The sequence below is a fragment of the Macrobrachium nipponense genome, chromosome 41, assembly GCF_015104395.2.
Source record: "Macrobrachium nipponense isolate FS-2020 chromosome 41, ASM1510439v2, whole genome shotgun sequence".
In the NCBI taxonomy this organism is placed as follows: Eukaryota; Metazoa; Arthropoda; class Malacostraca; order Decapoda; family Palaemonidae; genus Macrobrachium; species Macrobrachium nipponense.
This window is the reverse complement of record NC_061102.1, coordinates 57,810,209-57,825,208: the sequence shown is the minus strand read 5'-3', so window position 1 is coordinate 57,825,208 and position 15,000 is coordinate 57,810,209. Positions and strand designations below refer to the sequence as shown.

Sequence of the window (15,000 nt, the reverse complement as noted above, 5' to 3'; positions counted from 1 at the left end):
GAAATGTCAAAAACCCAAAAAGAAAATTAAAGCTAATTAAGCGATTATATATATATTAAATATATAATATATAATTTATATATATATAAAACCAAATATACAAAATAATCGGTAACTTTCGTTCCAGTCAATTATAACTATTATCCAATGGAACATAAACGGTCTCTGAAAACACGAATGCACTTGGGGGTGAAATACAAAGACTCCTAAAGCAACATGAACCAATGTGGCATATGTTTACAACACGTAATAATCCAGTCCCCATCAAATAGTAATTACTTTCTGGCATCCTCCGTTTCAGGAGAAGGCAAGTTAGGAACAGCAAATATATGTTCATAATCGTGTAACCTATGATAAAGTTACAGTTAACAATAATTCATTTCAAATATCTTCAATTCGCCTGCATATGATAAACAAACTAGCATTTTAGTCTGCAGTCTATATAATCAACCTAATGAAAATTATGATATGGCTCAATTATCAAATATTTTATCACAATTCAATGAGCCAATTCTAGTTTTAGGTGATTTTAATGCTCACCACCCTTTATGGGATGCCAGTACCATCGACTCAGATAGAGCAGGTAAAGACATAGAAAATCTAATACTTAACTACAACTACTGTTGTCTGAATGAAAATGAAATCCCAACATACTTTTCAAAAACTCATGGGACCCTATCATCTGTAGACCTGTCTATTTGTTCCACTTCGTTAGTAGACAGATTAGAATGGAATACTCTGGATGACCTTTATACTAGTGATCACTACCCAATCGTAATCACATGTCTTGAAGATAATCATCAACAATTTGTACCAAAATTTAATTTTAAAAAAGCTGATTGGGAAAAGTATGATTTAATTACTAAAAATGTTTCCCCTTTCCAATAGTAACAATGATCACAATGAAATTAATGAATATTTTACAGATTTCGTAATTAGTTCTGGAAATAAATCAATACCAATGACAACTTGTAAGCCAAAAATAAATCCTGTTCCATGGTGGTCTAGAGAACTTTCAGATATTATCATACTGAAGCACAAGATGAGTAGACGATTAGACAGACTAAACCAAAGATATAACAAATTATATAAAAGTAATAGATATACATTGAAAGGGTTAGTATTAATAGCTATGGAAAATTGATTATATCAAACCTTTATTGAATAAAATATCTGCTCAATTCAGGGAAAAAAGTTATTAGCAATAGGAAATCATCTTGGCTAATTACGTCGCAGCACTTCTCAGGTGACACTGTTTAAACAAATGTGGATAGATTAGAGAAAAATTAATGGCAAATATAGTCGATCATCCTAGATCCCCAATATTACATAATGGGAAAAAAGTTCATGATTTAAAAGATATCAATATAATAGGTCGCCCACCTAGAATCAGTAGGCAATAGCTTGAATTTAGATGAACATTTCCGTTTTAGGAAAAGGAATGAAGAAAAACATATAATTAATTTTGAAACAAGTCAACAATTATACTACAAGTCCCATTTACATTAGAAGAATTTGATGCTGCGCTAAAAACTTGTAGTAACTCTGCCCCAGGAAAGGATAATATCTCTTTTGAACTCCTTATACATCTGAACATTAAAGCCAAAGAATACTTATTAAATTTTATAATCACTTATGGAAAAAGAAACTACTTCCCAAAGCATGGAAACATGCTATTGTAATTCCTATACCCAAACCTGGCAAAGATCCAACATCAGCAAATAATTTATAGACCTATATCACTAACTAGTTGTCTTTGTAAACTCAAGGAAAAGATGGTAAATAATAGACTCATATGGTATTTAGAGAAAAAATAAAGTTCTAGCAGCAACTCAATCTGGAAGTAAGAAAAATCATTCAACATTAAACTCATTAACATCACTAGAAGATCAAATCAAAAGAGGATTTGTACAAAAGAAATTACTGTCGCAGTGTTATTCGACATTCAAAAGGCTTATGATACAACATGGAGATATTCAATAAAATCTTAAAATCTCTATATGACATAAATCTAAGGGTGAAACTCCCAATTTTTATACAGAAATTTCCTAACAGAAAGACATTCCAGACTAAAATTGAAACGGTATTATCAGAAACATTTGAAATAAAAGAAGGTATCCCACAAGGCAGCGTACTAAGCAGCACATTATTTGCATTAGCAATCAATAATATTGTTAAAATGCTTCCAAAAGATGTAAACAACAGCTTATATGTTGATGATTTGCCATTTTTTTACACTTCAAACAACCTACGCCACATCCAAAGAATTTTAAATATCTCCATAGCTAAAATTGAACAATGGGCATTATCTGTTGGATTTAAATTTTCTGTTGAAAAAACACAAGCAATAACATTTTATAAGGATCAGCGCTGGCTCAAAAATCAAGTTATATCTCTTACCATGAATCAAACTCCCATCCAATTTTATCCAGAAGTTAAATTCTTGGGCTTATATTTTGACAATCATTTGAACTGGAAGGCCCATGTGAAACATACCAAAGCAAAGGCCTTGAAGCTTTAAATATATTAAAAAAATTAGCCCACACTTCATGGGGTGCTGATAGAGAAACATTATTGAAACTTTATAAGGCTACAGTTCTACCAATATTAGAATATGGCAGTCCAATTTATAGTTCTGCTAGTGAGACAACTCTCAAAATGCTAGACCCAGTGCATCATCTTGGGCTTCGTTTAGCCACTGGGAGCATTTCAAATCATCACCAGTCCAATCGTTGATTGTAGAAAGTGGAGAAATGCCACTATCTTATAGATTCAAAATAACAACGATGTGCAGAGCTTTAAAAATTGTAAATAGTCCAGCAAAAAACAAAGATTTTATTTTAAAAGAAGATCCGATTGTTTCTGGAATACAAAAATTATCCCATCCTTTCCCCGTTAAGAGCTAATAGATTATTTAATGACAATGACCTCCTATAATAGTTTAAATTTTACAAATTTTAGCAAAATATGGCCCCCATTGGTTGATAAGTGCTCCCCCGATATGTAGGAATTGTGTACAATACCCCAGTAAATAATTGAATAATCCCCCTTGCTATGAAACAATATGCTCTGGAACATATCAAGATACACAATAATCACATATATACTGATGGTTCCAAAGATGATATGGGAGTTGGATTCGCTGTTTACGGAAAACAATATAAAAAGATCCAAGTCTCCTTACAAAGCAAAGCATCAGTATTCATTGCTGAATACTAGCAATAAAAACAGCAATTAACAACTATATCTGAAAACCAGTTTAGTGAAAGTACCATCTTTAGCGATTCACTAAGTTTCAATACTGCAATAAGCTCTTATACTAAAAAACAAAAAAAAAACATGTAAATGAAATTAGACATACATACATGAATGAAAAGACAAAAAATATCTATTCTTCTATGATACCATCTCATATAGGATTTAGAAGGTAATGAAAAAGCAGACACTTATGCAAAAGAGGCTAGAACACTCCCAATATCAGCAGAATTATTGCACTAGAAGATTATATTAGGCACAGCAAGTCGATTAGAAAAAATGGCAAAATAACTGGGGGGGAAACCATCCTACCAATAAATTAAAGAGAGAAATAAAAAGAAACTGTAGACCCGTGGCCATCATCCTATCAGAATGGCCGCAAGAATTCAGTAATATTGACACGGCTAAGAATTGGCACACCAAAACTGACACATGGTACCTAATGAGTAACCCCCATGCCCCTATACCTATGTGGAAATATGTAATGTACAAAATAACAGTAAAAAACATATTTTTAAAATCTGTCCAAAATATAAAACCTAGAGACATATTATTCAGAAGATATTCTTTTAAAGAAATATTATCAGAAAGTGACAAATTTTCACTATTTAAATATTTTAAATTCCTTAAATTTAATAATTTATACGATAAAATATAAATATATAGTAATTTATATATATTCCAGATAGTAAATATTTATTTTATTTATTTATTTATTTTATTTTTAATTTTATTTTATTTTTTTTTTTATTTTTCTTTTTTTTTTAGATAATATATACCCTAATAATATTTATTTATTTATTTTTTATAATAATTTATACTGATTTTAAATAACATGTCTAATCCTTCGGGATCCAGCCCTAGGAGAAGTTATATTAACTCAGTGGTCTGGTTAAACTAAAGTAAAAAAAAAAAAAAAAAAAAAAAAAAAAAGTTGAATCAGTATCTGTATATCTATTTCTAATTTTTTTTTATAGCTAGCTATGGGTACCCAACACTGAGGAAGTGGCCGCAGAAACCCAGAGCGTGGTTTTTACATTCACACGGAAACTAAAGCTTCCAGTTGGTCACCTGTCGTGCAAGAGCCCCTGAATCAATGGGTCGACCAAGGCATCACGCTCATTTACAGGTCAGTTCATTATCTCTCTCTCTCTCTCTCTCTCTCTCTCTCTCTCTCTCTCTCTCTCTCTCTCTCTCTCTCTTGTTCTGGGCTACAGCCAGTTGCTTAAAACTTTCCTGGCCTAGCTTAGGGTACATCCACACTGCAAGCAGCAAACGACGTAGCTTGAACAGTGCAACTTGCTGCTTATTATGAAACCTAATCATTCTTATGTGGGTGGCAACACAGAAGGAGTGGGACAATTTGCCACCTCACTAAACCTTGTCACTTGTCGCACACGATGCAGCATATTAATAAAAACACAGAGCCTTGAGCATCTTCCTTATAGGCTGAGCAATAAATTGAACAATCCTTAGCTCATACGCAAATATTAACAAAATTTAACATCATTACATTTGAAACAGGTTGCGTAGGTTATAGAATTTCCTCTGCTCCATTATTCCATTATTAAACTCATGAATTCAGCCTTTTTATTACTGGTATTTTATCTAACTTCACAGAAGTATTGTCAAATAATAATTTTATTAAAGTAAATTATATGAGCACATTTGATGATGACATGTCTGCACTGATGATCAGCTTCAACTAACGTGCTGCGCATGTCACTGGTGTCTCCAATGTGGCCATGCAATGTATCGACACTTCCTCTTGTTGCCAGACACTAAGCTCTCTTTCACATGAGGACACTGGTGTCTGCCACTGGTGTCTACCACCGGTTGTCTTGTTCAAGTTGTTGATGTACTATCGGCAACAAAAGTTAAGCAACCATTTTCTTCAGCTTTTATTCGTCGAATTTCTCCTTTTTTTTTAGCAACAACAAAAAAAATAAATAAATAAAACACACGGCCTTGCTACATTTACTATAGAATATGAAAATGCAATGGAAATTATATCATATGATATGGTATATCTGCAAAATGAAAGCCTTTATATACTTAAAAACACCATGCATGTCCGAAGTCATTGCTGGTTGTGTCATTTTGTATCATGATGACAATATTAAAGCCTTTCCATTTATGAGCAGGACTATTATTGCATCATCATAAGTGGTAATGCTAATTATATTAGTTTCTACAAATATAACTTGTGTCAATGCAATAGATGTGACGACTAAGGTAGGTTGAATAAATCTAGTAAAACCCATAAGAATGTTCTCTATGATGTGAGGAGCCAAAGAACTTTTGGCAGGAAAACACAAGTCACTGCATGCTACTTTGACGTGCCAGCTGCCACACTTCAATGGCTTTGACCTTAACATGAATTCAATGCTAGTTGTTTACGAAGCTACAGTCATAAAAATAAAATCTTTGTCTAGATTAAAGTATCCTATCACTCAAAGATTTCTGGCTATGTTCCCATTACGAGCAGTTCAGAGTTAACCTCTACAGCTAACACTGCTGCATCACTTATTGTGAAACTTAAAAATCGCCCAATACGTCAGTTTTTTTTATGGTATAAAACGTTTATTATCTGTGCAGTAGATTTCGAGTTATTTGTGGTAATAAAATATTTACTTTGCACAGCTTTTCCCATTTATGAATTTCTTAGAGAATTAATATGAATACCAAGGTCACTTCAAATTTTGTCTATTGTAGGTGGTAGGTGGATAGCAGGTGGTAACCTGCAATTCCAAGAATCTGTGCATCAACTCTCTCATCATCACTCTCAACCCCTCCCCAGCTTTTCCCATCAGCGTTGTTGCCTTGTACCCCAGGGTAACCGAACAAAACTTCTTGCTAAGAAGCAATATCTTTTTGAGCAAAGTAGTTGAGTGAATTTCCTCTCCGCATATAACAATCATCCGAGGACTAAGCATTTTGTCTTCATTTTGAATTCTAACCTCACTAATCATGTATTGCCGTTAGTATTCATATCTTGATGATCAGAACTTGCTTACTCACTCACTTCGTTGCTGGTGTCTTTTCTTCTTGTAGGGTTTACGTCCTAGACACGTTTGTCAACACCAACATCAGCGATGACATTCTGCAGAAAATAAGACAAGATTTTGTAGACATCAGAAGAGCAGGCTTGAAGGTTTGTGCCTATAGTATTTAATCATGATGTGTCCTATTTTATTGTAAAACAACAAATTAAATTACATTCTTCACATTTTCTCTTCATTGAATGTCACACCATATTGGTGGGAAATGAAAAGATCAAGAAAAAGATTAAAAAACAAAGTATGCGAAAAAGCATGAACTCAGGGACTGTAGTGGTACTTAATAGGTTCAGAAATGGAAATCACATATTGATACAAACTTATATGTACAAAGGGATTTGATAGTAATAAAAAATGAGGTGTTTTATTCTAAAATTGAAGCCAGATGAATGGTCCTATTTACGAGAATACGATGGATCTAATTATGTGTACCTCTTTTATGTTGGTTAATATCTATACTCGTTTGCTTACAGACTTGATACACGTCTGGTTAGGCACAAAGGATTAAACGCTTCTCTAAGTTGTTTGATCGATTTAGTTCATTGGCGAATGTTTACATAATGCTGTCAATCAATTTCTCATATGTTTCAGCCTCTTCTCTTTGGAATTTGAAGTCGATGGCATCATGAAACTGGTCAGTAATATAACAGTAATAAATTATCATCCCCTGAACAGGTACTATTAAGGTTTTGCTAGTCTAAACGCATCGATCATCGAAGACGCTGCTCCTATGCAGTTAAAGAAGCACATTGAACAGCTTGCTCCCATTTTACAGGTTGGTTCTCCTTAGCAGTTCACTGACGTAGTATTCATGTTATGGTGCTTTTGTTATTAGCTTTCCCATATACTTTTGTATTTGTCTGTCTATCTAATATATATATATATATATATATATATATATATTATATATATATATATATATATATATAAATAAAGGTTTTTTGCCACGAAGGAAAAAATGAAAAAGCGAGATAGCCAAGTACTTTCGGCCCTGTTCGGGCCCTTTACTGAGGCAAACTCAGTAAAGGGTCCGAACAGAACCAAAGTACTTGGCTATCTCGCTTTTTCATTTTTTCCTTCGAGGCAAAAAACCTTTATTTATACATAGCATCACGTTTTATATACTTCGTGATCAAGTTATTCATATATATATATATATATATATATATATATATATATATATACATGTATATATATATATTAATATATATATATAATATATATATATATATATATATATATATATATACACACATATATGTGTGTGTATGTGTGTAAATAAATTCTTCTGTAAAACAGGGTTACATTCTCAAAGTAATAAAAGGCCCAGTTGTAAAAAAAACACTGGTTTAAAAGCCTAGGAACTCGAGGTTGTTTTCGTCTTCATTTTAATTCTAACCTCACTACTAATCATGAATTGTGTTAGTCTTTATGGTCAGAGAATTGCCGAACTATGTATGTTGTCCGTATCTAAGCGCTCAGTTAGATATGGACAACATAGGTCGGCAATTTTACATCATATAAATATCGTGAACCATACCATGGATTGGAACTCATCCCGTGATAACTTGATCACGAAATACATAAAACGTGAGGCTATGTATAAATAAAGGTAATACCACAAGGAAAATGAAAAGACGAGAAATGCCAAGATCTCGGTCCTCACGACCCTTTACTTGAGGCACAACTGATCAGAACAGCAAAAACATAGTGCAAGTAGGTTTAGTATACAAACTGACATTACAGGATTAGCATAAGGTCCAATTCACTTTAAAGAAATAAAAAATGCCCAGGGGCTATATTAGAGATTTTCAAGGCAGCCACTCACACATGTCACAGGTAATTTAGTCTGTGACCATGTGTGGGGGGCTGTCTTTAAAATCTCCAATCTAGGCCACAGGCGTTTTTTCGTTTCTTTAAAGTGAATTGGACCTTATGCTAATCCTGTAATGTCAGTTTGTATACTAAACCTACTTGCACTATGTTTTTGCTGTTCTGATCAGTTGTGCCTCAAGTAAAGGGTCGTGAGGACCGAAAGATCTCGGGATTTCTCGTCTTTCCATTTTCCTCCGCCACGTTACCATATATATATTTATTATATAATATATATAATATATATAATATATATATATTACTTATATATATATTTATATATAAGAAATAAATATATATATATATATATATATATATATATATATAATAAATATATATATATATATATATATATATATATATATATATATATATATATATATAATATATATATCTATATATTATATATATATATATATATATATATATATATATATATATATATATTATATATACATACACTATATATATATATAAATTATAATAAATATAAATTATAATATATACATATATATACACATGTAGTATATCTCTAAATATGTATATGTATATTATATATAACAGGAACACGTTGGCGTGATAGCCCTGATGCAGGCTGGCTTCGTGGGCGTGTGGGGTGAGTGGTACTACACAGCCAACTATGGCAATGAAGGCAACGTATCTCCAGCAGATTATGAGAACCGACGACAGGTGGTGTTTTCCCTTTTAGACGCCTTACCTAAATCCAGGTAAGTGGAGGGAGGGAGGAGGTGTTCCACCTGTGTTTGCTTACAGAGAGATTTTGTGGACTTTAATTAAAAAAAGAAGAAGCATAAAACAGGATATCCTTGACTTGATATATTTTGGGAAGCAATGTGATATATGTCATTTTCTTTTTTTTATGACGAGATGAATTGAATGCACAGTGAATTTGGAATCACTAATGTTTATTGCACCTGGTTCTGATTTTCATCACAGGCAAATAGAGCTGCGTACACCGAATTATAAAAGGAAAATTCTAGAGAGACTTTCGCCTGTTACTTCAGCTGAGGCATATACAGATGCAAGGTAAGGAGGGAGGAGAGAATTTTGCTTGCTGGTAGACTGATGCTGTTTGGCTTAACTGGCGCTACGGAAGTATTCTCAGTGTTTTCTCAGTCGCAATGAGCAGGTGTTGGCTGAATCCGAATTTTTAAAATGATGGCATTAAAGACACTTCTAGGTATTCATTCTTGCTACACGGGGAGACATTAGATCTATAATTCTCTTGTATTGAACAATGAAATTTTCCACACAAAGGGGAGGCATTTTTTCTGAATGTTTAGAAAATAGCACCTTTAGGAATGAAACTTTTTTTAAGAAACATTAACACCCTTAGGAATACATTCTTTCTCCATGAGACATTAACGCCTTAAGGAATAAATTGGTTTTGCATGACGCATTAACGCCTGTAGGGGATGCATTCTTTTTTGCACAAGACAGCACCTTTAGGAATGCCTTTTTTTTTAAGATCAGGTATCTTCATTTTAAGGAATGCATTCTTTTTGCACTGTGAGAAACTATGAGGAACCAGTACCTTCAGGGGTGCATGCGTTAAGAGTTAAATGAAATGCTTGTGGCTATTTTAACAAGATAGTACTATGTCCTTAAAAAGTTCATCAAATTCAAGAAAAATTACCAGCCACGGTTTGATGATACATGTAGACGAGATTACCCTGACGAACAGACCCTGAAAATCACACTATTTTTGTTGAGTCTCACCGTGCTGCAAATAGAAATCTCACCGTGCTGCAAATAGAACTTGACCTCAGTCTCATCTGTGGTGGACCAAGTTGGCATCATCTGCCTTTGTTTAAGGCTCGTCTTCACTTCCTCCACTCCTAACAGATGATGGTAGATTGTTTACTGGCCCCAAGGGAAATACTGAACTGCTTCACCTCATTGAAGCGAATTTTACAAAATTTGCGTTTTGCTGGGATGGGGAATGCATTCTCTTTGCCCAATGAGAAATTAGTACCTTTAAGGATTGCATTATTTGTGCACAACAAGAAATAAACACCTATAGAAATGCATTATTTTTGCACATTGAGGCCAAAAATACTTTAGGAATGCAGTCGTTTTGCACGATGTGACATTTTTTTTTTTTTTGCATGAGAAATAACACTTTTGAAAATGCATTCATATTGCACTAGACATTAACAACTTTAGGAATGCAATAATTATGCCCAATGAGGCATCAACAACTTAAGGAATGGATTATTTTTGCACAAGTCATCAACACCTTTATGAATGAATTACTTTTACTTGAGACAAAAACTCTTTTAGGATTACAATCTTTTTGCATGATGTAACCTCAACACCTTTAGAGAGGCATTATTATTACGTATTCTTATTAATACATTTAGGAAGACATTCTTTTTGCACAAGCCATTAACATTTTAGGAGTATAATGATTTTGCATGAGACATAAACACCTTCAAGGATGCATTTATTTTGCAAACAACCTACAGAGGGAACCATAAGCACCTTTGGAGCACCTTCTTCCAACAGAGTAGGACATTAGCACCAATGAAGCACCTTCCTCTTACATGGTTTGAAATTAGCATATTTGGAGAACCTTCCTACAGAGTGAGACCTTAGCACTTTTGGAACACTTCTTCTTATAGGGTTAGACCTTACCACTTTTGGGACATTTCTTATTACAGGGTTAGACATTACCACTTTTGGAACACTTCTACTTACAGGTTTAGACCTTACCACTTTCGGAACATTTCCTCCTACAGGATTAGACATTAGCACCTTTGGAGTACCTTCCTCAAGGGTTAGGCGGCACTTTTGGAGCACCTTCTTCCTACGAAGTAAGACATTAGCACTTTTGGGGCACCTGCTTCCTACAAGGTAAGACATTGGCACTTTTGGAGTACCTTCTTTCTACCGAGTAAGACATTTGCACCTTCAGATAAGGTTCCTCCTGCTGAGTTATACACTGGTAATTTTGGAGCATCTTCGGACGGGGTGATACTCTAGCACTTTTGGAGCAACTTCTTCATATTGAGTTAGACAGAATTTTTTAAGTACCTGGTATATATCCCTGCAGGAAGAAGGTGCTCCCAAGGTGGTAACATCTAATTTCTTAAAGGGTTAGATGTTACCAGCTTTTGGAACACCTTCTTCCTATAGGGATATATATCAGCATTTTTGGAGCACTTTATTACAGGGCGAGACTTTAGCACCTTTGGAGCACCTTCTTCCTACAGGGTTAGACATTAGCACTTTATGCACACAATTAGGAACATGTAAAAGAAGTAAGTCTGTGAGACACTCTCTGAAGAAGACAATAAGGCTTTATTGAACAACAGGACTGTGGATCATAACGACCTTTTTCCTTGCATTGCTATGCATTCAGTTTTTGAAAAGAAATTCAGCATTTGTTTTGAGATTTATCTCTCTCTCTCTCTCTCTCTCTCTCTCTCTCTCTCTCTCTCTCTCTCTCTCTCTCTCTCTCTCTCTCACATACATACATGCATATGATATTCATCACATTACCCTCATACGTTTTTGGAACTTAGTATAAATAAAGCAAAAAATATATATTACTATCCAACCAGTGTTAACAAAGAGCTTATGAACATTCTCTGTATACCTTTTCATCCTAATTTCATTCCTGCTGTAACCATTTTATAAACTATTCATATTACCTTAGTATTTAAATATAATAATATTTTGAGAAATAAATTAATTAAGAAGAGACCTTCAAATTCAAACAATATTGTATACACTATTCCTTGTAAAGAATGTAATAAAACTTACATAGGTCAAGGATCCAAAGATCTAAAGGGGAGATGCTCTCAGTATAAATATACCATTTCAAGAGGCTTAATGAATAACAACATTGTGGATCATTGGCTTAAGACAGGCCACGCTATTAACTGGGATAATTCCTCAAAAATCTGCAGGGTCAAAGATCACCGGAAAAGGAATCTGTTGGAATCCATCTATATTGAAGCTACATCAACAAACAATTCAAATCTCCATCCTGGATTGTCCCTTGATCCTCTCTCCCTGTCTCTTTTGCTTAAAGAACACTCCGCCCAGTTTAACAAACTGTAACCTTGTCCCCACTTTCCAGTTTTTCACTCAACATTCTACTGTAGATGTATATTATATAATATGTATATTATATTAATAATATATATATATATATATATATATTCTATATATATATATATATATAGTATAATATATATATATATATATATATATAAGTAAAAACCACAGGAAAATGATAGTCAGAAGTCCAAGTGCTTTCGTCTTTACTAAGACATTGTCAAGGAGCTAATGAAATACAATTGGAGAGAAAGGTCTCAGGTACACAACAAGATCAAGAATACCAGATTGCAATGCAAAAGGGTGGGTAAAAATTAAAAAGTGATAATCAAAATTAAGAAAGTTAAGTCGGAGTTTCCATTACAGAAGGAACAATTTTCCAAACCTTGTTCTATTCGTGACATCCTTCTGTAATGCTCTTATCATCGCTCACAAACTGAAACTCCGACTTAACTTTCTTAATTTCAGTTAGGGTCAAATCTGTTTAGGTTTGTGACCGTGTGATATCTGATAATCCTGGGTTATCTCTTTTAATTTTTACGCCTTTGACCATTAACCGCCATCTGGTATTCTTGATCTTGTTGTGTTCCTGAGACCTTTCTCTCCAATTGTATTTCATTAGCTCCTTGACAATGTCTTAGTAAAGATGAAGTGCTCGGATTTCTGACTATCATTTTCCTGTGTATTTGCTTATTTATGAAGTCACTGCATCTACTGTGATTTTTTTAAGAATATATATATATATATATATTATATATATATATATATATATATATCTATCTATATATATTAATATAATATTGAATATAATATAATTATAATAATATATATAATATATTATATATATATATTATATATATATATAATATATATATATTAATATAATATATTATATATATGAATATATATATATATAATATATATATATATATATATATATATATATATATCTATATGAATATAGATATATATATATATATATATATATATATATATATATATGAATATCGATATATATATATATAGATATATATATATATATATATATATATATATATATATATATATGAATATAGATATATATATATATATATATATTATCTATATGTATATATATCTTCTTTTTCTTTCCCAACGTTATCCCTAAATTAAAGGTCAGTTGCCTGATACTGCCTTCCCCACTGTCTTCTATCACTTCCATACCTTCCACAAGTGTTCTCCTCCTACTACCACAGGTTGCTAGGATTGGCCACCACAATGACTGCTTCCTGGCATCAGACACGGATTTTGGGACCTACATAGACAAGGCTGAGGAATACCCTTACCTTATGAACGAAACGATGTATGTGTCACAAGGGGGAGAATCTTGTAACCTCAATTCACCAAGGTTAGTTTGGTCTGATAGCTGTTTCTTAGTTTTGTTTAGTTTACATTTATATTTTGTTCTTATACCCGAGAGAAAGTTTGTACACTCGTTGTTTATGTCATCAGGTTGTTACAAAGGGATTTCATGCAGCAATAAACAGAGACGGACTGCAAGAGAGATGAAGTGGTATTCAGTTAGAGACAATCCAGATGGTTTACAAATTCTTTAATTTAACAAGACCACTGAGCTGATTAGCAGCTCTTCTAGGGCTGTCCCAAAGGATTAGATTTTTTTTTTTTTACATGGCTAGGAACCAAATGATTTCTCAGGAATGGGAACTACGGCTTATTGTAGCAATGCAAAAGCAAGCGTAATTTTCTACCGACCCCCTCAAGACAAGACCAGAGAGACATCCAACAATAAAATAAAAATTCCACACCTGGACAGGATTAAGACGGTGACCCCAACCCTCGGAAAATCTAACCCTTTTGCATTTACTTACCCAAACACCTCAGCCAAATCCCTGATTAACATCCAACTTAAGACATCCCCCAAGGACACAGGCATTTACGAAATCCCATACCTGGACTGTGACCAATCTTACATCGGATTCACAGGATAGTAACTTCCCCAGAGATTAATACAACATAAGCGGTCAGTTGGGTATGGACAACAGAACTCAGCTATTTTCAACGAATATAAATGAACATAACCATAGAATAAACTGGAATTTGTCACGTATAATTCATAGTAGCAACTGCCGGTACAAGAGTCAAATGATGGAATCGGCCTTGATTAAACAAGAGGCAGATAATGAACATCTCAAAGGGAGCATGGGATTCAGATGTCATCGACAAGGTTTTCATTCAACCAACGCTTAAGAAGATTAAAGGAAGATTATCAGCAGGACTGACCTAAATTGGCTTACTTGTGGATTGACCTCTTGGTATATATACCTACCACCTTTTCTGTAACTTTCCTCATTCGTCTACCTGAAGAGGGAGACAGCAGTCTATGAAATATCGTATTTTTCTCTCTATATTTTGGTGTATTTATGGGCTCCTTTTATTAGATGGAATTCTGTTGTAACAGAACATTTTGACCAGCCATATAAATATAGATATATATATATATATATAATATATATATATATATATATATATATATATATATATATATATATATATATATATATATATATTCAACAATTAACAGCAGCATATCTCAGGAGATAATGATAACTTCTGTCCAACCATTCATGGTATCGTTGTAGTTATGAATAACCCTCAGAGAGGCTCTTTGTTTAAAGGGACACACTGACATGATTGTGTAGAACCGAAAGCAGTGTAGCTACTCTTTCCA

At 33.3% G+C, this 15,000-nt stretch overlaps 2 protein-coding genes across 2 annotated transcripts in view; both read left to right on the top strand.

Moving 5' to 3' along the window:
* The window catches only part of LOC135212783 (uncharacterized), a 160,388-nt gene that overhangs the window by 92,840 nt on the left and 52,548 nt on the right, over positions 1 to 15,000 (top strand). The window lies entirely within an intron of this gene.
* The window catches only part of LOC135212399 (uncharacterized), a 23,364-nt gene continuing 8,832 nt past the window's right edge, over positions 469 to 15,000 (top strand). The window contains exons 1-7 of the mRNA XM_064245768.1: positions 469 to 583; positions 4,258 to 4,384; positions 6,310 to 6,422; positions 7,001 to 7,089; positions 8,751 to 8,914; positions 9,144 to 9,233; positions 13,420 to 13,659. Coding sequence (XP_064101838.1) covers positions 469 to 583; positions 4,258 to 4,384; positions 6,310 to 6,422; positions 7,001 to 7,089; positions 8,751 to 8,914; positions 9,144 to 9,233; positions 13,420 to 13,659 — 938 coding nt within the window. The remainder of the gene's footprint in view (positions 584 to 4,257; positions 4,385 to 6,309; positions 6,423 to 7,000; positions 7,090 to 8,750; positions 8,915 to 9,143; positions 9,234 to 13,419; positions 13,660 to 15,000) is intronic.